A 25,999-nucleotide genomic window follows, 5' to 3' on the forward strand; every position below is an offset into this window, starting at 1 on the left:
GGAAATGACATGAATATTCTTGTTTCAGGTTTTTTTGTTGTTTTTTGGGTTTTTTTTGTTTTTGTTTTTGGTTGTGTTGTGAGGTTTAAATGAGTTGGCATTTGTAAAATGCTTGATAGTATTGTCACACAGTAAAGCCTCAAATATGAACTGTTCTCATTATAAGAAGTTATTTCCCTAAATTAGAAATTCTCAAAATGTAGCTACATGGGAATTATCTGGAAGCCTTGTTACCACAGACCCCTCCCACTCCCCATCCCTGCAGTTTCTGACGCAGTGGGTCTGGAACGGAGCCCGAGAATTTATATTTTTATCAAGATCCAGGGGGGTGCTGGTGCTATTGGTCCCAGGACCACACCCTGAGGTCCACTGTCCTGAAACAGTCGTTCCGAATTCTCATCAAAAACTTAAATGCAGTGTAACAAGAGGGAGCAAAAGGCCATTCTAGTTATATTAATTCAGTGTTTGTGAATCCAAATTTGGGAGCCCGGCCTCCAATTGCAGGAGCTATGGAAAGAGGTCTTTGCCAGTTGCGAGTGCTGAGCCTGGAGGCAGTCTTGGTGGGCCGTCGGGCTGGAGATGAGGGAAGGCAACACAAACAGAAATAACAGCATTTATATCCAGTCCTCTGACCATCCCTTTCCCAACAAAGTTTTCTCCAGCTGAGCCACACAGAAAATGCAAACTGCAGGTATCACGGCTTGGATAGCTCTCAGGCTCCAGAAAGAACTTTGGGGAGCCACAGAACCGAGGACAGCCCCGGGTGATAAAGCGAACCCTGAACCCCAAAGGCTCACCTGCCAACAGGTGGAGGACAGCGCAGGTATAAACGCACCGTCCCTGAAACTGCCCCGCCCACCAGCCCGGACCTGCCTGGAGAAATCCCGGGAATTGGAAATCGAGGAGGAAATGAGACAGGCAAACGGGCGAACGGCTCTCGTGATGAAGAAGCGTGGTGGCCGCTTCTTAGCCGTGTGACGCGCAGCCCCGGCGGAGTCCCCAGACACGGACAGCAGCGTCACCCCGCCCCCTCCCCGCCTTCTTTCTCTCGGCTCTGGAAGGTAGGTCCCCGCGACCCCAGCGGGTGAACTGCGGGCACCGCCGGTGGCGTGAGCCCATTGGCCACCTGGGCAAAGAGGTGAGCGGCTCCGCCAATCCTTTCCCACGGAGGGGACTGCCCGGCTTGCGAGGGGCTGGGCGTGGGAATGCAGGAATCCGCTGCCCAGGGGGTGGGAGGGGCGAGGGTCGGGTGGGAGTGGGCAGAAGCACCGCAGAAGGAGGGGGATAAACGAAAACTGAGAAAGTCACTTCTTCAATGACTGATATACCAGGCAAAGACACACTCTGAACAGAGATTTATCAGTAGGTGGAGACCCTTATTGTGGACATCTATGGGAGATTTGCCCCCCAAAATTTAGGAGAAACTCCTGGGACCTGGGGTAAATGTAGTTATATTTAAATGGCAACTTTAAGGAGAACTAAAGCACACTGCTGGTGGAGGAGAAAGGAAATTTAAAAGCCTCCGCTCTGCCCTTTGTTTCTGTAACAACAACACTGACAGTAAAGGAACCGGTTACAGTACTCCGAAGGCGTGGAAGCACCGCCAGCTCTCTGTCCAGAGCGTCAGTCAGTCCTGCGCAGCGAGCGAACAAGACTAAGCCATCTGCTCACTGTGGGAGCGGAGGACTTTTCCTCACTCAGGTTTGGATACAATTTCTCACTCCCTGGGAAGGTTTTCTGTCTCTGCCTATGTCAGGAGAGGATCCAGGACCAGGAAAGAAGAGCTCAGGTATTGTGCATTTCTATGTTGCATGATCTACAACTTCTGGTTGAAGTTTGTGGATCCACTATGCACGTTCTTTCAGACTTTTGATTCTCTCTTAAAGAGCTCTTATGTGGGCATACCCACTTCTGTTTTCTGGCTGAACAACAGAATTACCCGCCTTCTGCTATTTCTTTCTTTGCTTATCTACATAATGAAAAGAAGGTGGAAATGCTGTCTTCAGTCAACCAAAGGTTATTAAACTTTTTGTAACCAGGTGGTCACAATGACAAAAGTGGTCGTGTGATTCATCCTATATTAAATTTTAATTTGGGCTAAATTCTAACAATAATTCCATTATCTTTATATCAGAGCATACAAATAATTCAACATCCATGTTGTTTCTAGCATAGCTTATGGTCAAAGGATGGTTGCTGGCAGAATCCAAAAGAAATCATTCTTTTCTAAGGAACTTTGAGATTTATAAATTATGAAGGTCACTTTTCTTAGAAAAGCATAATAAAGCTTTTATTGCAACCCTTGTATGTTCTGAATTCCAGGAGAAAGTAAGGTCTGGATTCCTGGGCTGGCCCTACATGTGGGTTACAGATAACATTTTTCCAACAAGCTGAGCATATTTTTTCCCTGGTTACGCTTCCCTACCCCCGTGGCTGACATGAGGAGGGGGAGAAGGGACCAAGGAAAGAGGCAGAGAGATATTCTAAACGGAGCCAAAGCACACAGCCTCGTGCCTGCGAGGGGTCAGTGTGGCCCAGCGCAAGTGTAGGTGCAGAGCTCGAGCCCTCTCAGCGGGTCACTTACTGTTACTTCTGGTCGTCATTTGGCAGTGAAACGTGCAATGTGCCTTTTTCTGGCAAAGTCTCGAGGATGTATTAGAAAGAGATTTACTCACCCTTCCAGTGGATGATTACCGCTCATAAAAATGTCTTTGAAGAAGGTTTAATAAAATTAAAACCAATGTTCTACAGTCCATGATAAAAAGTGTTACAAAATTTAGTTTGATCATATACACACACACATACATATACACAGAAACATACACACAATATATAGATAGATGGATAGATAGATAGATAGATATAGATATAAAAGGCTGCGAGGCATACAGCAGAATGTTAATGGTTATATTTAGGTGGTGGGGATATAAGTAATTTTAATTTTTTCCTACTTACAGTTTCCAATTTCTTATCATGCATATTTATTAGTCTTAAAACCAGTTTTTAAAAAATAATCTAAAGAACAAAGGTATAAATAGGAAACTAAACCTTATATATTTCAGTTGTCACAATATCTTTATTATGGTCCTCGTTCTCTCTTTTTAATGAGTCCCTGAATGACAGGGATTAGCTGCTTTTTATAAAGAATTGAAAAACTGTGAAGGAATGTTCACAACAATAAATATCCCACTTGATCACAAAGCTCCATGTAACGTCAGCGCACATACTATGGCTTTGTTAAGTTTTACCGTAAACACAAAAGGAATATAACTGAATCAAAATAAAATTGACTACTTACTATTTAAAGCTAAATTCTCCACCTACCAGATACAGTATATGATACAATCTATACATATCACACTTATGTCCCTTCAGGAAGGTCTCCGAGATTACCAAAGGTGCTGCGTGCGGTTGTCCTGGGACTTTGCTCCAACGTCAGTGGTAACTCCAAGGTGTGATGTTTTTCAGGATGAAAGCGAACGGCGGAGGAATCACCTGCTTCCTGGCCTCCTTCGCTGTGATCTGCCTGGTGGCCCCCCGCGGGGGCGGGGCCTGTCCTCGCCGCTGTGCCTGTTACTTGCCGACAGAGGTGCACTGCACCTTCCGGTACCTGACCGCCATTCCGGACAGCATCCCGCCCAGTGTGGAACGTATCAATTTAGGGTGCGTGGGGCCCTTGTCTTGTCCCCTTCTCAAGGAGGGATTGCCCTCAAAGCACTTGTGATTTTGGGAGATTAACCACAATTGTAATTCTGAAATGAGTGTGTATGAGGATCTTTGTTAGGGCAGTAAGACAATGTTTCCCCTAGAAACTTTTTCTAAGGGGAAAGTTCTTCTAGAGCCTGAAGTCATTCTTGGTAAGTTGGGAGTTCCGTGGCTATGGAAAAGCTTCATTCTGGCTACCTTTGTGCTGGAAAAGAACAAAGCTGTTAGGAATTAGGGTTACAGTATATCAGTGAGAGATGACAGGACAACTAGCAATGTCCTATATATGAAAAAGATGTGTGAAAAGCCAGCTAGATCCTTTCTGAAGGCCCTAGGGCTTTTTTCCATACAAACTGACTTATTTTAAATGCTTTTTAAAATGCATACCTAATTATGTAAATCTACCAAAAGGTGGCTATATTTTAAAGGTTCATAAAAAACTGTGTCTGAACAAACGTGTAGTTGGACTTCGTATCATTTAACATTAGTGAGCACCTACTATGCGCCAAACACAACGACGGTACCAGGGATACAATGAATAAGCTGTATTATTCACTTCTAGAAGCTGTAGTTAAAGGGAGAAGACAGATGTACAATCAGTACAATTTAATAAGAATCATAATAGAGCAAAGGGCCTTGGGAACAATCACTAATAATAATAGCTACCATTAATTGCTGCTTACTATGTCCTGACATTGAGCTAAGCACTCGTCATGTACTCACTTAACCCTTATAACCCCTTTGGAGTAGGTTCTATTATTTGCATTTTATTGGTGAGAAAACCTAGGCACAGAAAGGTTACTGATTTTATCCTGGGTCTCGCCACTACCAAGTGCCTGAGTTCATAATCATGACCAATTTAGCTTCAGAGACCAGGTTTCTTAACCACTGTTTTATGACGTGGGAGAGTCAGGGGACATGTCAGAAAATTGTGGGCTGAGTCTTAATAGTGGTCACAAACAGGGAGGGGCGGAGCAAGGCATCCCCACCTGAAGGAATAGCACACACACAGAGGTGTGGAAAGGAGAAGGAATGGGGCATGTTCCAGGGACGTGAATAAGGTGGTGTTACTGAGACTGCAAACACTGGGCAAACCTTCTGTGGCATCTGATGAATTTCAGTAATATGTCAAGCATTGGATTATCTTCGGAGAGCACAGGTAAAGTCAGAGCGGCATTGATGTGTGTGTGCATGTGTGCGGGAGCGTTGGTTTTTGCTTTGACATTTGCACTTTAGTTGATAGGCTTAGCTTATGCCTGAAAAGACCTTTTCATTTCAGGTACAATAGCTTGGTCAGATTGACGGAAACAGATTTTTCTGGCCTGAATAAACTGGAGTTACTACTGCTGCACAGCAATGGCGTTCACACCATCCCCGCTAAGACCTTCTCAGATTTGCAGGCCTTGCAGGTGAGACTCGTGGGGGGAAGGGACAGGTAAAAGAGGTGAGGTGCCTGTTCCGAAAACTACCTGTACCTATAGTATCCAAAAATCAACATCCTGCAAATTATTAGTAGACATACAGGGAGAATGTCGAAAGAACCGATTTCTTTTCAAAAGCAACAGTATGTGGAATTTAGAATAATGAAAAAAATTCTGAGGCAAGTTTTCTTATACCTCAGGCTTATAGGAAGAAAATTAATACCCATTGATTATGAAACCTTTACAATTGAATCCTGAAAGGCTACTTCTACTCTTGTTCATCTGGAAACTCAATATGGTTACTAAATAAATTGCTATTTTAGAAGTGAGCTTTCTATAGAGCAATATACTTTTTTAGTTTCACTTTACTTATTTATTTATACCCTGCCTTGTTCAACAAAACTTTAAAAAGTTCAGGGACTTTCCAGGATGTGTCAGATATTGTGAGAATGATCACTCCAGTACGTGAGACAGTAAAAGGTAAAATAAATCTAATGATGAGGACAAACGGAACACAGTGAAATGCAGACATATAGATCCGAACGTCTGTTATAACTAGGACTTGAGGCTTTCAAGGAGCTAATTCACAATTCATGACATCTATTCATTTTTAATAAATAAAAATGAAATAAAACTCTTCAGGAAAATCACAACCACAACTGATTTTTAAATCAGAGAGATTATCTCCCAAAGCGCCTGATAAAATAGATACAGTGCAATAAAATAGTAATATCCAATAAAATAAAGTCAGTAATATCAAAGATAAAATACTGGTGTGTATAGAGCCTTTTGTCATCATACCAGCGCTGTGTAAAGCCATATAATTCAGTCTAGGTATAGGATTAGAGTTATTTGGTTTAAACAGGCTTTATTTGGAATACGTGTGTTCAGAGGATTAGGTGAAATACATATTCTTCATGCAGTTCTCCACACACTTATACTCTCGACCAGGTTTTCAGTAGATATTGAGGCGCAATGAGTTTGAGATTGTACTTTCAGGGAATATTTGGGGCAAAGCTCTTCTATGTTGCCAGTTTAATTTTTCTTTGCGTATTAGGGAACTTGGCATTCCAGAAAATCACTCTCAACAGAGATGACAGATTATGCCAAGTCAGGAAAAAATTATGAGAAACCATTGTTTTTACTAGCATTTCTTTTTCTTTCCTTTTTGGAAGAGAAAATTTGCTCAACTAGTAACTGGAAAAGAAATTGAAAAAGACACACACACTACTGAAATATTCAAAAATTATTTTAATTTCAATTCAAAACCAATTAAAGTCATGTCACTCATAATACCAAAAAGTGGAAAACACCCCAAATGTTTATCAACTGATAAATGGATAAACAACATATGTTACATATATGCAATGAAATACTATTTGGCATTTATAGAAAGGGTTGAAGGACTGATACATGCTAAACATGGATTGGTCTTGAAAATATTAGGCTAATTGAAAACAGCTAGACACAAAAGACCACGTTTAGTATGGTGCCATTTATTTTAAATGTTGAGAATAGGCAAATCTATAAAAACAAAGTAAATTAGTGGTTTTCTAGGGCTAGGAGGAGCGATGAAATAACTGCTAATGAGTATTGGTTTTACTTTGGGGTGACGAAAAATTTCTAAAATTAGAGTGGAAATGGTTGCACAACTCTGTGAATATACTAAAAAACCACTGAATTGTACATTTTAAAAAGGTAATTATTATGGTGTGTGAATCATACATAATCAATAAAATCATTATAAATGTAAAAGGTAAATTAAAATCAATATACTTATGAAAACTCAGGTTCAAGAAATCTCAAATTTACTTAAAATATCAAGATACTTAAAAAAAAACTTATGAAAATTTTCAACTACGTACAAAAGTAGAATATAATGAACCCCAATGTAGCATCACCCAGCTTCAGTGTTATCACCACATAACAGATTGTTTCATCTGTACCTTCACTCACCTCTTTTCCACTTCATTGTATTGTTTTGAAACAAATCCATGATATCATAAAGTTTCATCTGTAAGTACTTCAATATTTCAATGATAAGGAGTCTTTAAAAAATAACCACATTGTTATTATATCTTAAAGTTTTAGCACTAATTCCTTGATGTCATCAAATGTTTGTGAGTGTTCTAATTTCTCTGATGTTCTCCTATTTAATTTGCAACTAATTTGTTTGAATTAGAACTCAACTACGGCACACATCGCATTGTATTAATTGCAATATATGGTTTATTGATATGCTTTTCCCTTTTGTGAAAATTCCTTTGACAAAATAAATGTGTCCTTTTTATTCTTAGGTCTTAAAAATGAGCTATAACAAAGTTCGAAAACTTGAGAAGGATACTTTTTATGGCCTCAAGAGCTTGACACGGTTGCATATGGACCACAACAATATTGAGTTTATAAACCCAGAGGTTTTTTATGGACTCACCTTTCTCCGACTGGTGCACTTGGAAGGAAATCGGCTCACTAAGCTCCATCCAGATACATTTGTCTCTCTGCGCTACCTCCAGATATTTAAGACATCTTTCATTAAGTACCTGTACTTGTCTGATAATTTTCTGAGCACTCTCCCTCAAGAGATGGTCTCCTGTATGCCTGATCTGGAAAGCCTTTACCTTCACGGGAACCCCTGGACCTGCGACTGTCATTTAAAATGGTTGTCTGATTGGATACAGGAGAAGCCAGGTATCAACACTGTTTATTTCTTTGTCATACTGTAATAGAAGAAAACTGCCTGAGGAGTTTTATCAGTAAGTGGGGAGGCCATAGTAATTTAGCTGGAAAAAAAATGAAGTCTAAGTAATGATTCAGTGATAACGAATTCTCTTAATTCTTTAATGAATTAATCATCCATTGTTTAAAAGGCCAACTATCCAATCACCACTCCTGGCTTTTGGAAAACTTGGGGAATAAGAAATGTGTGTGTTACTCGTCCCTATTTACCATGAGCCATAAAAACCCTTCCCTCTTCTTACCTTCCTTTCAGTCACTCAGTCACAGATCCTTTTTGGAGCTTCATTCAGGGTTCTTTGCTAGGTAATGGAAATACCAACGGCACGCATTGTCTCTGCTTTAACCACACTTCTAGTGAGTTACAGATAAGCAAACAGACAAGCAGGGGTGAAATGTGCTTTGATGGGGAAAGTAGAATTTACCATAAAGAAAGCAAGGTCCATTCAGTCAACAAGTAGTTATCATAAACCTGTGTACAAGAAGCCACAGAAAACATAGGGATCCAAAAATGAACAGGACACATTAAGGTCCCTGCCTTCGTGAAGCCTACATTTTTGTGGGGAAAACCAGCAAAAAACTAATTAATTATTAAATTAACGACTATTAATTATTACAATTTTATTTAAATGAACTAAGTCCTTAAGACAATGACCGAAAGGAACCCATTGATTTAAATGAACTAAGTCCTTAAGACAATGACTGAAAGGAACCCAGCAAAGGAGGATGGTTGGTTACTTTGAGAACATTCATGGGCACTGTATTGCCATGCCGGGATCCCGGAGAAGTGGGAGGCCGGGCCGCAGTCCTCTCTTTGGAGAGTTTTAGTTTGAGATGAGGAAGGAAGGGTGTCAGCCAGATGGAAATGCGCAGTCACGCAGGACTCCTCAAGCAGGAGAGAGATGAGCATGTTCAAGACGAGGAGAGATTGTTGAGAAGGAGACGGTGACAACACTGCAGAAGGAGCAGGTCATTAATGGAGCAAGTCCTCTGAGCAGATTGGGGAGCAAGCTATCCAGCCATAGCTGGAGGGATGTTCCTTAGGAGGTAGGAGGAAAAAGGACTAGATGGGCACAAAAGCAGGTGAGTTCTTGGGTCTGGTGGAGAAGACAAAGGAGGTTCTTATGTGATGGCTTTTCCTCCTTCATGAAGTTGTAGGAGAGGTGACGGAGGAAGGTGCTAGGAAGGAGTCAAGGTTGGAAGCTTAAGAAAAGTAGAAAAGGTTTAAAGTTGCTGCTGTGAAATCTATATAGATTTTGTGTGTGTGTGTGTGTGTATACAATCATATATACGAGGTTTGACAATTAAGTTCGCGAACTTGTTGCAATGCTGTTGCTAAACTTTTTTGATATCAGAGGGATTATTCATTATGAATTTGTACCAACTGGACAGTTAACCAAGTTTACTATTTGGAAGTGCTGAAAAGGCTGTGCAAAAAAGTTAGACGACCTGAACTTTTCGCCAACAATTCATGGCTCTTGCATCATGACAGTGCCCCAGCTCACACGGCACTGTCTGTGAGAAGGAGTTTTTACCAGTAAGCAAATAACTGTATTGGAACACCCTCCCTACTCACCTGATCTGACCCGCAATGACTTCTTTCATTACCCGAAGATAAAAGAAATATTGAAAGGAAGACATTTTGATGACATTCAGGACATCAAGCGTATTACGAAGGTAGATCTGATGGCCATTTCAGAAAGAGTTCCAAATTGTTTTGAAGGGTGGACTAGGCACTGGTGTCAGTGTATAGCTTCCCAAGGGCAGTACTTCAAAGGTGACTGTAGTGATATTCAGCAATGAGGTATGTAGCACTTTTTCTAGGATGAGTTCATGAACTTAATTGTCACACCTTGTATCTATATGTGTAGTCAGTTAATAAATTAGTGAAAAGCTAAATCAAAAACATTAGCTGAACATTGGGAGGTACTTTAGACCAATAGACACCATCTTTGCTGTCCAGGAGTTTAGAATCTTTTAGGTAAATATACTAAACACATAAAAAGACATTAAAGCTGTGAATGAAAAACATCAAATACTTATAGTGAAGATTTAGTTCTGTAGGAGCTCAGAGTCAGTAAAAATTACTTCTGCACTGGATAAAAAGAGGGAAATGGGGCTGGAGCATAAAAGATACATCGGAGGGAAAAGAATGAATAAGACAAAGAAGCAGGGAGGTAACATGTCCTCAGTTTGTGTTTGATATGGTGATAGATGCTTTCTCTTCAATCCTCACAACAATCCTCAATTTATAGGTGAAGAAACTGAGGCTTTGAAATGTTAGGTGTCTGGGCTAGTCATTTAGGCCCTTTTTGCCTCAGTAATGGGAAAGAATAATTACGATGGCACATACAAAGTGCTTAGTGCAATGTGTGACACAAAGTAAGCACTCAATAAAATATAAGGATTAACATTTTTTCATTGTCACCCAAGTCACACAGCTAGAAAGTAGAAAAGCAGAAACTCAAAAGTCCAGATCATTTCCTAAAATGTATTTGGGATGAAGAAACTGCTTTGTACATAAATAGGCAGATGTAATAAGTTGTATGAAAAGGGTAATGAATGGCCCAGGTTGCCTAGCGTAGTGTCAGTATAGACTAGCAAGGTGTTTTGAACCCAATGTGGGGGAGCATGGAATGCCAGGCTAAACAGTACTTTAGCCTATAGAAGAAAAAAGGAAGATTTTCTAGTGAAAGATTTTGAACACATTTTCCCAATGAGATGCTTTAAAGGATCTCCAATCTGTGAGCACTGGCGTGGGGAGAAACACGAGCCCAGCTGGGGAATGAATGACAGATTGAACTATGAGGTGGCCACACCTGAATGTAGCCTCTACAGCTACATCGCAAAGGCAGTAGGGCTTGAGTGGGGGTTGCTCAATACTTCCAAATACCATGGAGAGATAAAGGAGAATGAGGAATGAGAATGAACCATTGGATTTTCATGTGATTGCTTGCTGGATTATGGGGGGGAGGATGGTGAGCAAATAGAGGAAACTCATCTGAGAAATGTAGCAGTGAAAACGTTTAAAAAAATAAGGTGATGCCCCCAGGGAGAGAACTGCATAACCAGAGAGAAAATGATTGTGTTCATGTGGGGACAGACCCAGGAGTGCAGTTTCCAGGCTCTCGCCCTCACGTGGAAAGGTGCTCACTCGGGTAGTAAATGGCCATCAACTTTGATTGGATGGCCATCAGCTGTGGCTAGTTGGCCATCAGCTGTAACCAGTGAGCCATTGGCCACTAATATAACTGCTGTGGCTATGATAGCAGCAGATGGGGGCTAGCAAGAAGATGGTGGCTGGCAAGCGTGGATTGCAGTTAGCATGGCGGATTGCAGCTAGCAAGTAACGTTGTTTGGCAGAGAGACTATAGTGGTATAACTCCCCTATCTATGGCTCTGTGAGTGTTCCTTTTTGGCCTCACCATGTCCTGCGTCCTTATGCGGGGAGTGGGACCAGAGATCCTGCATGCCATCCCACATGACAGTTCAGCTCCTACAAGGTGTCAAACCTACTTGCTATTTTGCTACTTACCTGCTCTGGTGACAAAATTCAGGCTCAAGTACATTGTTAGCACCTAACATTTCATCAAGTGGAATATGCCACTGATTGTAAGATATACAATTATTTTATAGGCTAGAGTCCAGGAATTGGCAAACTATAGTCCACGGGCCAAATCTACTTTTGTAAATAGAGTTTTATTGGAACACACTCATGCCCAGTTCTTTACATAACATCTATGGCTGCTTTGGTGCTCCAGTGATGTAGACGAGTCATGTCAGAGAACTATGGTTCACAAAAACTAAAATCTTTACCATCTGGCCCTTTCCCTAAAAAGTTCGCTGACCCTAGCCTAGAGAACAAAGCCTGAGTTCCACAGCCTGGCATGCCACGTCTTCCCAGTGTGATCCTTGACTAATTTCAGCCTCCTTTTACTTCCTCTCCAACTGTCAGCTGGCCTTACATCCCTGATACATCTAATGCTGCTTTACACCTCATATCAGCTGCTTCCCTGCCTGGAGCATTTTCCTTATTTTTCCGCCTGATGGGCTCCCAGCCAGCCAGCAAACTGCTCCACACTCACCCTTTCTGGGAAGCCTCGCTGTGCCTCCATCCACCCATTCATGTCAGAATAGTCATTTCACAACTTCCGGTTTGCCCACACTTCCATTCTTGAATGGATAACATTTTACTATATTTATTAGTATTAGATGTCTGTTGCCTTTCCTATGTCTAGTTTATCTCTCCTTAGCTGCTTGAATGTGCTTAGGACATAGTAGGTCCTCAATAATTTTTGTTATACTAAGTTTTTATCAATTAAATAGCCATTTTGATGGTGGACTCAAATGAGCCCACCCCCACTTACGGTCTTCATATGGTCCTACACTGTGTGTGTGTAAAATAATGAGCTAAACCCATTAGGGCTAATATCTTTCAGTTGTGTCTAAATAAGCAATCGTTCTCCTTTTGACTGAGATGCCTTAATGATAATTCTACAGGACTCATGAATCAGTCACATCAACTTCTTCTGCTTTGAAATTTTTTTCATCTATTCCAAGAGATTTTTCAGTTTCTCGTGCCTTCAGTTGACTCACTTGGTGTGTGACAGGCAAGCTTTTCGCACATCTTGATGGTCAAATGTAACACTGCGTCATCTATTTGTGGGTGTCTTCCATTCGTAGGTTCCAAAATGCTCTTGGCTCTGCTTTTCTATAATGTATGGATTAGTGTCCATTTCTCTGACAAACATTTGTGTTACAAATACTAAATTTACGTCTGGCTGCTGTTTCCATGTCTTTCTACTTAGATAATAACTTCTTGTTTTAATGCTAAAGCATAGTGTAATCTTAATAAAAACATTTTAAGTGGCAAATTTAATACTTGTATGTAGTACCAACAGTGCATGTAACTCAATTGAAGAGAAAATAAAACAAATAGCTGTGACGGTATTTGTGTGTGTACAGGCAGTGGTAGCTCTATCAAGACTGCCAGCTGTTGGTCTGGTGCTGTAAAACACCTCCAATTGTAAGACATATCTCAATACATAAATTAGAATGTGGAAGAAATATGGTCTTAAAATGAGGCCTGCCTGCCTCGTTTCCTCCCTCCTGTCCTACAGTCTTTCCCGAGCATCTATTAGCCCGGCTTGGGGACATACAGATGAACAATCATGGCACTTATAGTCTTGCGGGAAGACAGACAACCAGACAAGGCATTCTAATAGTGGGTGATGCTGGTAGGATAAGAGAAGTGGGAGGTACCAGAACATAAAGCAGACAGCCCACTGGGAAGAAGTGCTTTCCGCTGGGTCCTGAATGATGTTAAGTAGTTGGGTAGCAATGGAAGAGGGTGTGTCAGACAGCAAGTGTTTGGGAAGTAGAAGCAACAGCACATGCCTGGTGGGGCATGGCGGAGTTGGGGAATGGAAAGCGTTTCTGTGTGCCTGGAACCTAGAGTGATAGAGGGAACGGAAGTGACATGATCAGATTTGCATCTGAGGCAAAAGAGCTGATGGCCAGGGCCTGCCAACTCTGGCCTACGTGGCCAGCCATAAGCATACCAAGAGGTGACCATGATTCTGTGACAAGGTTTAACAAAGCCAGAAGTTTGCCATGTTCTCTGCTATAGCAGGGTCTGAGCCCTGGGTGCTGGTAAGTAGGCATGGAGTCACAGCTGGTTGGTAAGTGGGGGATCTGACAAGAGCCCCTCATGAGTGCTCAAAACTTTGCAGGCTTGCCATCCACCTCCTCTGCATGGGTTTAGATTCTAAAATTTGCTGTAGAAAGCCGAGTAGCCAGGTCTGTGTGGCATTCCTTGTTATACTGAAGTACATACTGAAAGGTTTGGAGTCCGTGGTCAGAGGTACTTTCTTGAGTCTTTGTGAGGAATTGTGCCCATGTGGGAAGGCAGTGTGACCCTGTCCCGCCACTCTGGCAAATGAGATCTAAGTACAGTGCTTCTTTGAAATGCTGTGTCCAGTGCATAATATGGGAGCTACGACATGGAACAGCATGGAAGTCCCTGGCTGCATTTTGTGTGAGGTAAAACTCTACACCTCTTACCAAGTATTTCAGTGACCATGACCAGCCATTTTATTTAAAAAAAATTTTTTTCAGTTACAGCTGACATACAATATTATATTAGTTTCAGGTGTACAACATAGTGATTAGACATTTATATAACTTATGAAGTCATCTCCCTGATAAGTCTAGTACCCATCTGACACCATACATGGTTACTACAATGTTATTGACTATGTTGTACATTACATCCCTGTGACTGTTCTTATAACTGGCAATTGGCACATCTTAATCTCTTCCCCTTTGTAACCCATCCCACCCAACACTCGTCCCCTCTGGCAACCATCAAAATGTTCTCTGTCTATGAGTTTGTTTCTGTTTTGTTTGTTTGTTTGTTTGTTTATTTATTTATTTATTTATTTATTTATTTTAAATTCCACATGTAAGTTAAATCATATAATATTTGTCTTTCTCTGACTTAGTTCACTTAGCATAATACCCTCGAGGTCCATCCATGTTGTCACAAATGGCAAGATTGCACTTTTTCTATGGCAGAGTAATATTCCATTGTGTATACGTACCAGTTCTTCTTTACCCATTCATCTATTGATGCACATTTAAGTTGCTTCTATATCTTGACTATTGTAAATAATGCTGCAATGAACATAGGGGTGCATATGTCTCTTTGAATTAGTATTTTGGGTTTCTTTGGCTAAATATCCACAAGTGGAATTCCTGGGTCCTTCTTTGTCTCTTGTCATAGCCTTTGTTTTAACTTCTATTTTGTCTGATATAAGTATTGCTACCCCAGATTTTTCTTTTTTCATTTCCATATGTATGAAGTATCTTTGTCCATCCCTTTACTTTTAGTCTGTGTGTCCTTCCATCTGAAGTTGGTCTGTAGGCAGCATATATGTGGGTCTTGTTTTCTTGTTCCTTCAACCACCCTGTCTTTTGATTGGAGCATTTAATCCATTTACATCTAAAGTAATTCTTGATAGAGATGTAGTTATTGCCATTTTATTATTCGTATTCCCCCCCCCCTTCTTCTTCTTAAATAAGCCCCTTTAACATTTCTTGTAATACTGGTTTGGTGGCAATAAACTCCTTTAGCTTTTTCTTGTCTGGGAAACTCTTTATCTGTCCTTTGATTTAAATGACAGCCTTGCTGGGCAGAGTAATCTTGGTTATATAGATCCTTGCTTTTCATCACTTTGAATATTTCCTGTCACTCCCTATTGGTCTGCAAAGTTGAGAAATCAGCTGACAGTCTTATGGGAGCTCCCTTGCAGGTAACTAACTACTTCTCTCTTGCTTCTTTTAAGATCGTCTCTTTGTCTTTCAAGGTTGGTATTTAAATTATGATGTAGACACATCATGATACGATGTAGGCCTCTTTGTGTTCATCTAGTTTGGAACTCTCTGTGCTTCCTGGACTTATATGTCTATTTTTTTCACCAGGTTAGGGAAGTTTTCTGTCATTATTTCTTCAAATAGGTTTTCAATTCCTTTCTCTCTCTCTTCTCCTTCTGGTACACCTATGTGAATGTTGGTACACTTGATGTTGTCCCGGAGGTCCCTTAAACTATCCTCATTTTTTATAATTATTTTTTTCTTTTTGCTGTTCTGATTGGATGTTTCTGCTCCCTTATTTTCCAAATCACTGATTCAATCCTCTGTTTCATCAAATCTACGTTGATTCCCTCTAACGTATTCTTCCTTTCAGTTATTGTATTTTTCATTTCTGTGGTTTTTTTGTTGTCGTTTTCTAGCTCCATTTTTGTTTTCTATCTCTTTGTGGAAGTTCTCACTGAGATCATTGAGCATCCTTATATCCAGTGTTTTGAACTCTTCATCTGGTAGATTGCTTTTCTCCAATGTTTAGTTATTTTTCTGCAGTTCTGTTCTTTCACTGGGATATTGTTTCTTTGTCTCCTCATTTTGGCTGACTCCCTGTATTTGTTTCTAAGTATTAGGTATGGCTGCTATATCTCCCGGTCTTGGTAGAGTGGCCTTATGTAGTAGGTGTGCTGTGGGGCCAGAGGTGCAGTCTCCCTGGTCACCTGAGCTGAGTGCCCCAGGTGTGTCCCTGCTGTGGATGGTATGTGCCCTCCTGTTGTAGTTGAGCCTTGAGTTGGCACATCAATGGGAGCGACTGACTCTTAGGCTGATTGGCTGTGAGGACTGGCTGTGTCTACAGCAGAGGAGCTGTGCCAGGGCTGACCCACAGAGCAAGATGCACTTTAGTGGGGCTCTGATGCCTACTGAGTTTGCCCTTTGGGTTTTTCATTTGTCGAGGTGGTTGGGTGGTGCTCTGGTATGGTCTGAAGCTGGCCACTGGATATGTTAGTTCTGAGACCTCTTGGGAGGGGCTCTGGTGCAGGCCAAGGGTTGCCACAGTCACTGCCTATTGGCCAACTGGTATGAGATGCAAAGCGATCTGCAGATGGTGCCATTTGTGTTGAGTTTGGAGGTGCCTGGGAGAGGCTAAGCTGAAATTTGAGGCCAGCTACCACTACTGCCAAGCTTGGGGCCACTTAGCAAGAGGTACAGGGCAAGCTGAGGGTCAGACTTGCCTTCTATGGTGTTTGTGAACCTTTGAGAGATTTTTGGAAAATCTGTAGCATGAACCAAGATAGGTCATTTGTATGGAAAAGAATCTTTAAGTGGCTTGGATGAGTTCACAAGTGGGGTGGCGTCTCAGGATGGGGTGAAGGTTGTTAGCCAGGTTGATGGAGAGTCAGACTTGGTGCCTACCTGTGACTGCAGGCTGTGTGTAGGGAGGGCTTAACAAAGGAACAATGGCTTCTTCCAGCACTTCTGTCTGGAAAAAGCTGCCGCTCCAGTCCTCGCTCTGATGCCAAACAATTCAGTTCTTCCCCATTTCTCCCTGGCATTTTTCGAGCTGTTGTGCTGGAGCTCAGAGTGAGTGAGACCATCAGCATTAAGTCTGTGCACAGGCCATAAAAGAGGAATGCATGATACTCCAGCCACCCTCCCTCTCACTCAGCCACAATCTCCGCTGGTTTTCACAACCAGAAGTTGTGGGGACTTCTCTTCCCAGCACTGGAACCCAGGGCTGGGGAGCTCCATGTGAGGATGGGATCCCTCACTCCTTTGGTGTGGGGGGGGAACCCTCCACAGCTGAGATATCCCTCTGGATTTTTAACTGTCACATGGGTGTGGGGACTGCCCGTTCTGTCTCTGTACCCCCCACCCCCCAGTCTCCAGGTAGCTTCTTCTGTATGTCCTTAGTTTTAGGGCTTCTGTTCAGCTTGTCATCAGGCAGTTCTCAGTGATGGTTGTTCTGTAGTTTAGTTGTAATTTTGATATTGTCATTAGAGGAGGCGAGCACAGTGTTTACCTACTCTGCCATTTTGAACTGAAGTCCAATGACCAGCCATTTTAAATAGGGTCACCACAATGGTCTATTTAAATACCAGGTCTGTGACATTTGAATACCTGAAAGAGGAGGTTTCTATTATTTTGAAAGGCTTAGGTTGGTCCTAGTGCTATAAAACTTTCAGGCTTTGGATTTCACCAAAATGTAAGACTTTTAAAGGGCTGTCCCTTTGCTTGGCTACATTGTTCTTCCTCCTCACTAAACCTGATTCTCTTCCAATGAGTCTATGTCTACCTTAGTCAATCCAGTTACCGAAGTCACAGTATCTTCCTTTACTCTTTTACTTAGTCACCCTCCATGTTTAGCCAAATTCTCACAGCCTACTGATTGGTTCTACTTGCTTCACTATGTCCTGCATCCATCCGTTTCGCTCCAGTCCTATTACTACTAAGCTAGACCAGGCCAAGATATCTTATAATTTAATCATTGTTCTTTTGGACAATGGAAAGTAACTTGGATTTTTAATGATATCCAAGGGCTTACAAATGATAATTTATCAAACAGGGTATCTTTTAAAAGACAACAAAGTCCTATTACTCATAAAACATTAAAATGAGCAAACAGAACTAAACTACTGTTAATAAAAAAAAAGTGACAAACATAAGCATATGAATTTGTTTCCCCAGATTAGGAAACTATTTGTTCAACTAATTTTTACAGAGTAGCATGTATATATCAGGCACTTTTGAGGCATACGGAATACAACAGTGAACAAGGCAGGACAAAATCATTGTATCTATGAATATAATATTATGACAGGGTATATAGACAATATCTGTTTTTCAGAAACCAACCAAAGACCAAAAAAAAAAGAGGAAATTTCTTATTAAACACTAAAATTTCAAATTGTTTCAAATTCTAGTAAAAGCTATTTTTTTTCCAAAATGTTCAAATGTTAATTCATAATGAGGCTACAACTGGCAGTAATTCAGTCATCATTTTTTTCCTAGATATAATAAAATGCAAAAAAGACAGAAGTCCCTCCAGCCCTCAGCAATGTCCACTTTGCACGAACCCCAGGACCTCTGACGGCAAGCCCTTAGCTACGGTACAAGCTGCAGCTTTCCTGTGTGCCAAGCCAACCATTGATCCGTCTCTGAAACTGAAGCACCTGACGATTCTGGAAGACAGCGGTTCTGTGTCCATCTCTCCCCAAGATTTCATGGAACCCTTCGGCTCCCTCACTTTGAATATGACAGACCAGTCTGGAAATGAAGCTAACATGGTCTGCAGTATCCACAAGCCCTCAAGCACACCATCCATTGCATTCACACCAGAAAATGACTACATCGTGCTAAATACATCATTTTCCACATTTCTGGTGTGTAACATCGGTGACAATCACATTCAACCAGTGTGGCAAATTCTGGCTTTGTACAGTGACTCTCCCCTGGTACTAGAAAGAAGCCATTTGCTCACTGAAACACCACAACTCTGCTACAAATATAAACAGGTGGCTCCGAAGCCTGAAGACATCTTTACCAGCATAGAGGCTGATCTCAGAGCAGACCCCTCTTGGTTAATGCAACCCCAGATATCCTTGCAGCTAAACAGAACTGCTACCACGCTCAGTACGTTGCAGATCCAGTACTCCAGTGATGCTCAAGTCACTTTACCAAGGGCAGAGATGAGGCCAGTGAAACACAAATGGACCATGATTTCCAGGGATAACAATACTAAGCTGGAACGCACTGTTTTGGTTGGTGGGACAATTGACTTAGACTGTCCAGGCCAAGGAGACCCCACTCCACATTTGGAGTGGCTTCTAGCTGATGGGAGTAAAGTGAGAGCTCCCTATGTTAGTGAGGATGGACGAATCCTAATAGACAAAAGTGGAAAACTGGAACTGCAGATGGCTGATAGTTTTGACACAGGTACATACCACTGTATAAGCACCAATTATGATGATGCTGATATTCTCACCTACAGGATTACTGTGGTAGAGTCCTCCATAGAATCGTATCACGCAAATGGAGCTCATCATACCATTTTCATGGGTGAAACACTTAACCTTCCATGCCATTCTACTGGTGTTCCAGATGCCTCTGTTAGCTGGGTGCTTCCAGGAAACACTGTGCTCTATCAGTCCTCAGGAGAGAAGCAGATTCTTAACAATGGCACACTAAGAATATTACAAGTCACCCCAAAAGACCAGGGTCTTTATCGTTGTGTTGCAGCCAACCCATCAGGAGTCGACTTTTTGATTAACCAAGTGTCAATCAAAATAAAAGGGCCAAGGCCAGAGGAGCATAATGTAGAAACAGATGGGTCTGGACTTGATGAGTTCGAGCCCAGCATTAACCGTAAGGACCCGCCAGTGGCACAGCTCCCTCTGTCTGCTCCAGCGGGAGGGGAGGCTGGAGAACAAGCCTTGAGCCCAAGTAAAAAGCACAGCTATCGGGAGTTTACATTCCGGAGGCGTGGAGACTCAACACACCGACGTTTTCGGGAGCACAGGAGGCCGTTCCCTCCCTCTGCTCGGAGAATTGACCCACAGCGCTGGGCGGCACTTTTGGAGAAAGCTAAAAAGAATATGATGCCAGAGAAGCGAGAAAATACCACAGCAAAGCCACCTCTGCTGGTCACCCAACTCCTGAAAATACCTGGTGAGGAAGGAGACTCTTCAGGCATGCTCCCTCCAGATGAGGAATTTATTGTCCTGGCAACTAACGTTCCCCATGTGAAGACTAGGTGTCCTACTTTTAATTTTAAATATATTGTTCTTACCTTCACATAAAGATAGCTTTCCTCTCGAGACTTCTAGTTGAACAAGTTGTTTTCTATCTAAACTTCGATGACCTATGGTTATACATTTTTCTCCCATCAGGACTTGCTTTATCTGAAAGGAAACAGGATAGCAGATTTCGGGTGCTCCCCAATGGCACCCTGTCCATACAAGGGGTGGCCGTTCAGGACCGTGGACAGTACCTGTGCTCAGCATCCAATCCTTTTGGCACAGACCGCCTCCATGTCACCTTGTCTGTGGTTTCCTATCCCCCCAGGATCCTGGACAGACGTACCAAAGAGATCACAGTCCATTCTGGAAGCACTGTGGAATTGAAGTGTAAAGCTGAAGGTAGGCCGAGCCCTACGATTTCCTGGATTCTCGCAAACCAAACAGTGGTCTCAGAATCCTCCAAGGGGAATACGCAGGCCCTCGTGACACCTGACGGAACACTGGTCATCCACAATGTCAGTGTTTACGACCGGGGCTTTTACAAATGCACGGCCTGGAACTCAGATGGCCAGGATTCACTGCTGGTTAAAATACAAGTCATTGCAGCGCCACCTGTTATTCTAGAGCAAAAGAGGCAAGTCATTGCAGGGATTTGGGGTGAAAGCCTACAACTGCCCTGCACTGCAAAAGGAACTCCTCAGCCTAGCGTTCACTGGGTTCTCTCTGATGGCACCGAAGTGAAACCACTACAGTTTATTGATTCCAAGTTGTTCTTATTTTCTAATGGGACCCTCTATATAAGAAACATAGCCTCTTCAGACAGGGGCACTTACGAATGCATTGCTACCAGCTCCACTGGCTCGGAGAGAAGGGTGGTAATTATTACAATGGAAGAGCGAGAGACCATCCCCAGGATAGAATTTGCATCCCAGACATGGAATGAGGTGAATTTTGGGGACAAATTACTACTGAACTGCTCAGCCATTGGGGAACCCAAACCCCAAATAATCTGGAGGCTACCATCCAAGGCTGTTGTTGGCCAGTGGCACAGGTAAACCACACCTTTGTATTGAGATTGTCTTTATCTACTTATCTGTACATTTTCTGAAATGAAAGAGTGAGTGTGAGAGCAGTTTTAGAGAGCCCAAAGACTCTGCACACAAAACCCTCTCTAAAGAGACCTAATCCTTTTGAGATTAATGTATATCAATTATATAAAATCAAGCTTCTTACAAGTCTAACTCTATGGGCCAATTTCTTATTGAGTTTACATAGTTAAAGGCAGAGTAAAACTCTCATTTGCTTCCACAGTTGTGACCATTTTAAAATGGTAACTGTATATATGTATTCATAATTTTTTGATCCAAAAAGAGAGAATTTTTGTAATTCAGTCAAGGTCCAGGAGAGATGCACTCCATTATTTCACCCTTCAAAGTGTCTTATTAAACATTTAAAATTTTAGTATTATCTCTACTTCTTCCATCTGACAATTGCAAAGCACTTTATGAAAGTCACAGCAATAAGACCTTCACAAAGGAAATGTGTTCCCCCACTCTGATATTGTCAGACACACACTTTCTCTAATATGCTCTGCTACAGGCTTATTATTAGTTTCAGGTGTACAAAACAATGTAATAGACATTTACACCCCTCACCAAGTGATAACCCCCCTCCTCCAATCTATTACCTCTCTGACAGCGTATATAGCTGTTACAGTTCCATTGAGTCTGTTCCCTATGCTGTACTCCACCTCCTGTGACTATATATATATATATATTTATAGTTATATAGTTGACATTTAATATTATTCAGTTTCAGCTTCAGGTGTACCCTGCAGTGGTCAGGCATCTACACAGACCATGAGGTGGTCTCCCTAATGAGACAAGTGCCCATCTGACAGGCTTATTAATACTGATTTTTATCTGGTTTTCTGTGTAGATTAAATAGTCTCTGAAAGTAACAACTACAGCTTATGAGATAATTAATTTTTGCCATTTGCTTGACTTCATGCTATGATTTTCCATGACAGAAAATATGGAATGTGTATTTGTTTTATATATTTGCTTTTCATAATAGAAAATATCCATGCAGGGAAAATTTCACGTGATATGAACTTCTACTTATGCTTATAAGTTGAACAGATTTTTTTTTCCCTAGGGTCACACTGTAAGTTGGTATTTTATGTAGTTAATGAATCTAACTTGTGATCTTTAATTCAAAAGTAAAAGTTAATTTTAAATTTTTTCTCATAAGTCATGAAAATTACTTGACCAAATGTTAAATTGAAATTAGATTTAAAATGAAAAAATACTGAGCTGTGAAATGTAAACTTTAGAAATAACATGTTTATGTTTATCTACTATATGTATAACCATTTATGGTATCAAATATTTTCAATGCTTTAGCAGTTTTTGCATTTTATATTATAACATCAGTATGTTTCTCCTATTGCCTTCATGTAATTATAAGCATTTCATTAACGTTGAATGCCAGTGCTCTTAGCTGAAATTAATGCATTTAAATTCCAAGGCACATGGGGAGGCATTTTAAATTAGGTCCCACAAAATTCTGATGCACGTGGTGAGGGAACTGCATTGAGAAGAAAGAAGAGCAGTGTTTCTCAGACTTTGCCACACAGGAGAATCACTTGGAAAACTAAGAATCCCAATGCCAACGCCACATCAATAACGTCAGAAACTCCAGAGATGGGACCCAGCCATCAGCATTATTTTATACTACACAGCCGAGTTTTACGTGCACCTAAGTTTGAGAATCAGTGCCTTTAGAAAGGACTAGGAAAGGATGATACCAGGTGGTGCTGTAAGATGGTGACAAAGGACAGGGTTTGAATACCAGCCCTGGGACCTGAAATAAGCTACTAAGTCTTTCTAAATACCAATTTTCTCAGCTGTACAGTGAGGAACTACTTACAGATCTAAAAGTAAATGCAAAGTTCCTAGCAGTTTCCATTCCCTTTATTACGTGTATCCATTATGATTTTACCTTGGTTTACATGCCAGAAAATGTTCTACACCTGAAAAAAAAAGCATACCAGCACCTTTTATCATGTTGTGCTATAATACTTTCCGCACTTCTTATGTGTGCTGGAGAATAAAAAAGACTTGAGGCTGTTTGACTAGGTTAGCAGTTCTGCTATGAAAGTATCCACACTTTTCTCGCCAGTTTCACTTAACTGCTTAGCTCATGTTGCCAAAAAATTAGAAAATACCTAGATTTTCAGCGATGGGTATTCTTTTTTTTTTTTTAAATTAAATTTATTGGGGTGACAATTGTTAGTAAAATTACATAGATTTCAGGTGTACAATTCTGTATTACATCGTCTATAAATCCCATTGTGTGTTAGTGATGGGTATTCTTAATCACCTTTTTAGCACCAACTCAACTTCCACTGATCTTTCTGAAAAACTAGTTTTACCAGGAAAGATCTGCCACCTGGTGGTTCACTGTGTGAATGGAAGGCTGTGTAGTGGCTTCAGAGGGAAAAATGGTGTTCCCCAGTTCAATCTAATGCCAGGACCAGAGTCACTTTACAGCTGGCTGCAAAGGGCAGATGCTACAAGTTCCTAGTAAGTCTTACATTGGCATTTTCTCTCTTTATAACAAAGTAGAAGTTATTTATTTTGTAACCAAATAACTCTAAATATTTTGTTACAATATCTCCCTAACAAGTACAATCGGGCATATTTTCTGACAAGTACATATGAAAGTTCTTCTTTACTGACATATATTACAGAATGATCATTTAATATGTACAATGGTCAAGAAAGTTATGTGTCTAAGAATATAATATTTCTAGCATTCTCCTCACCATTAGAATTATTTTTTAAATCACCATGTAAAGGAGATTCATTTGAAGTCCATCTGAGAAAAACACTGCTTGTTTGCACTAAATTCTACCTATTCAGTTAGATAATTTCTTCTTTCAGCAGGTGGCTTAGAAAACAGTAAATAAGTTAGTACTAACTTTAGTTTTATTGCAACAATTTAAGAAAATATCCATTAAGCTAATGTTATGTAACTAAGACAACTCTCCTGCCCCTGGCCAGCTGTTGCTAACAGCTGCACACTCAAATCAGTATCTTCTCTCCTTAGAATGGGCAGCAGAATCCATGTCTACCCCAACGGATCCCTGTTTATTGGATCGATAACAGAAAAAGATGGTGGGGACTACCTGTGTGTGGCAAGAAACAAAATGGGAGACGATCTGATACTGATGCATGTTAGCCTAAGACTGAAACCTGCCAAAATTGATCACAAGCAACATTTTAAAAAGCAAGTCTTTCACGGGAAAGATTTCCAAGTGGATTGCAAGGCTTCTGGCTCGCCAGTGCCCCAGATCTCTTGGAGTTTGCCTGACGGAACGATGATAAACAATGCAATGCAAGCTGATGACAGCGGCCACCGGACCAGGAGGTATACCCTGTTCAACAATGGAACATTGTACTTCAACAAAGTTGGGCTAGCAGAGGAAGGAGATTATACTTGCTATGCCCAGAACACTCTAGGAAAGGATGAAATGAAGGTCCACCTGACGGTAGTAACAGCTGCCCCACGGATCAGGAAGGGGAACAAGGCCAACACAAGAGTCCAGGCTGGAGACACAGCCATCCTTGACTGTGAGGTCACTGGGGAGCCCAAACCAAAAATATTTTGGCTGCTGCCTTCCAACGACATGATTTCTTTCTCGAAAGATCGGCACACATTTCATGCCAACGGCTCTTTGTCCATCCACAGAGTCAAGCTGCTCGATTCTGGCGAGTATGTGTGTGTGGCCCGAAACCCTAGTGGGGATGACACCAAAATGTACAAGATGGACGTTGTCGCCAAGCCTCCATTAATCAATGGCTTGTATACAAACAAAACTGTCATCAAAGCCACAGCTGTGAGACATTCCAAAAAGCACTTTGATTGCAGAGCTGAAGGGACGCCATCTCCTCAAATCATGTGGATCATGCCAGACAATATTTTCCTCACAGCCCCATACTATGGAAGCAGAATCACGGTCCATAAAAACGGAACCTTGGAAATTAGGAATGTGAGGCTTTCAGATTCAGCCGATTTTATCTGCGTAGCTCGGAATGAAGGAGGAGAGAGTGTGCTGGTGGTACAGTTGGAGGTATTGGAAATGCTGAGAAGACCAACATTCAGAAATCCATTTAATGAAAAAATTGTTGCCCAGCTTGGAAAGTCCACAGCATTAAATTGCTCGGTTGATGGAAACCCACCACCTGAAATAATCTGGATTTTACCAAATGGCACTCGATTTTCCAACGGACCACAAAATCCTCAGCATCTGATAGCAAGCAATGGTTCTTTTATCATTTATAAAACAACCCGCGATGACGCAGGAAAATACCGGTGTGCGGCAAGAAACAAAGTTGGCTACATTGAGAAGCTGATCGTATTAGAAATTGGCCAGAAGCCAGTTATTCTTACTTATGCATCAGGAACAGTTTACTGTATCAGTGGAGAATCTTTATCGTTGCACTGTGTGTCTGATGGAAGCCCTAAGCCAAATATTAAATGGACTGTACCAAGTGGTCATATAATAGATAGGCCTCAAATTACTGGAAAATACATATTGTATGAAAATGGCACCTTAGTCATCAAAGAAGCAACAGCTTATGACAGAGGAAGCTATATTTGTAAGGCTCAAAATAGCGTTGGTCATGCGCTGATTACTGTGCCAGTAATGGTTGTAGCCTACCCTCCCCGAATTATAAATCGCCCACCCAGGAGCGTCCTCACAAGGACAGGGACGGCCATTCAGCTCCACTGTGTGGCCCTGGGAGTCCCCAAGCCAGAAATCACCTGGGATATGCCTGACCAACCCCTGCTCTCATTGACAAATAAAGAGAGCACACATGGCATTGAGCCTTTTCACCCACAAGGTACCCTAGTCATTCCGAATCCCCAAACCACAGATTCTGGAATATACAAATGCACAGCAAAGAATCTACTTGGGAGTGATTCTGCAACAACTTATATTCAAGTAATCTGATATAACATAAAAATGAA

At 41.4% G+C, this 25,999-nt stretch overlaps 1 protein-coding gene across 1 annotated transcript; it reads left to right on the top strand.

Moving 5' to 3' along the window:
* The first annotated feature begins 478 nt into the window (after nucleotides 1-478).
* On the top strand, nucleotides 479-25,984 carry IGSF10 (immunoglobulin superfamily member 10). Its single transcript, XM_074326211.1, has 8 exons — nucleotides 479-1,138; nucleotides 1,562-1,789; nucleotides 3,469-3,663; nucleotides 4,985-5,114; nucleotides 7,424-7,814; nucleotides 18,234-19,963; nucleotides 19,996-21,011; nucleotides 24,074-25,984. Exons 3-8 carry the CDS (start codon nucleotides 3,470-3,472, stop codon nucleotides 25,980-25,982), a joined length of 5,370 nt encoding a protein of 1,789 aa, XP_074182312.1. The 5' UTR covers nucleotides 479-1,138; nucleotides 1,562-1,789; nucleotide 3,469; the 3' UTR covers nucleotides 25,983-25,984.
* Nucleotides 25,985-25,999: the final 15 nt, after the last annotated feature.

The sequence above is a fragment of the Rhinolophus sinicus genome, linkage group LG01 (assembly GCF_036562045.2).
Source record: "Rhinolophus sinicus isolate RSC01 linkage group LG01, ASM3656204v1, whole genome shotgun sequence".
Lineage (NCBI taxonomy): Eukaryota > Metazoa > Chordata > Mammalia > Chiroptera > Rhinolophidae > Rhinolophus > Rhinolophus sinicus.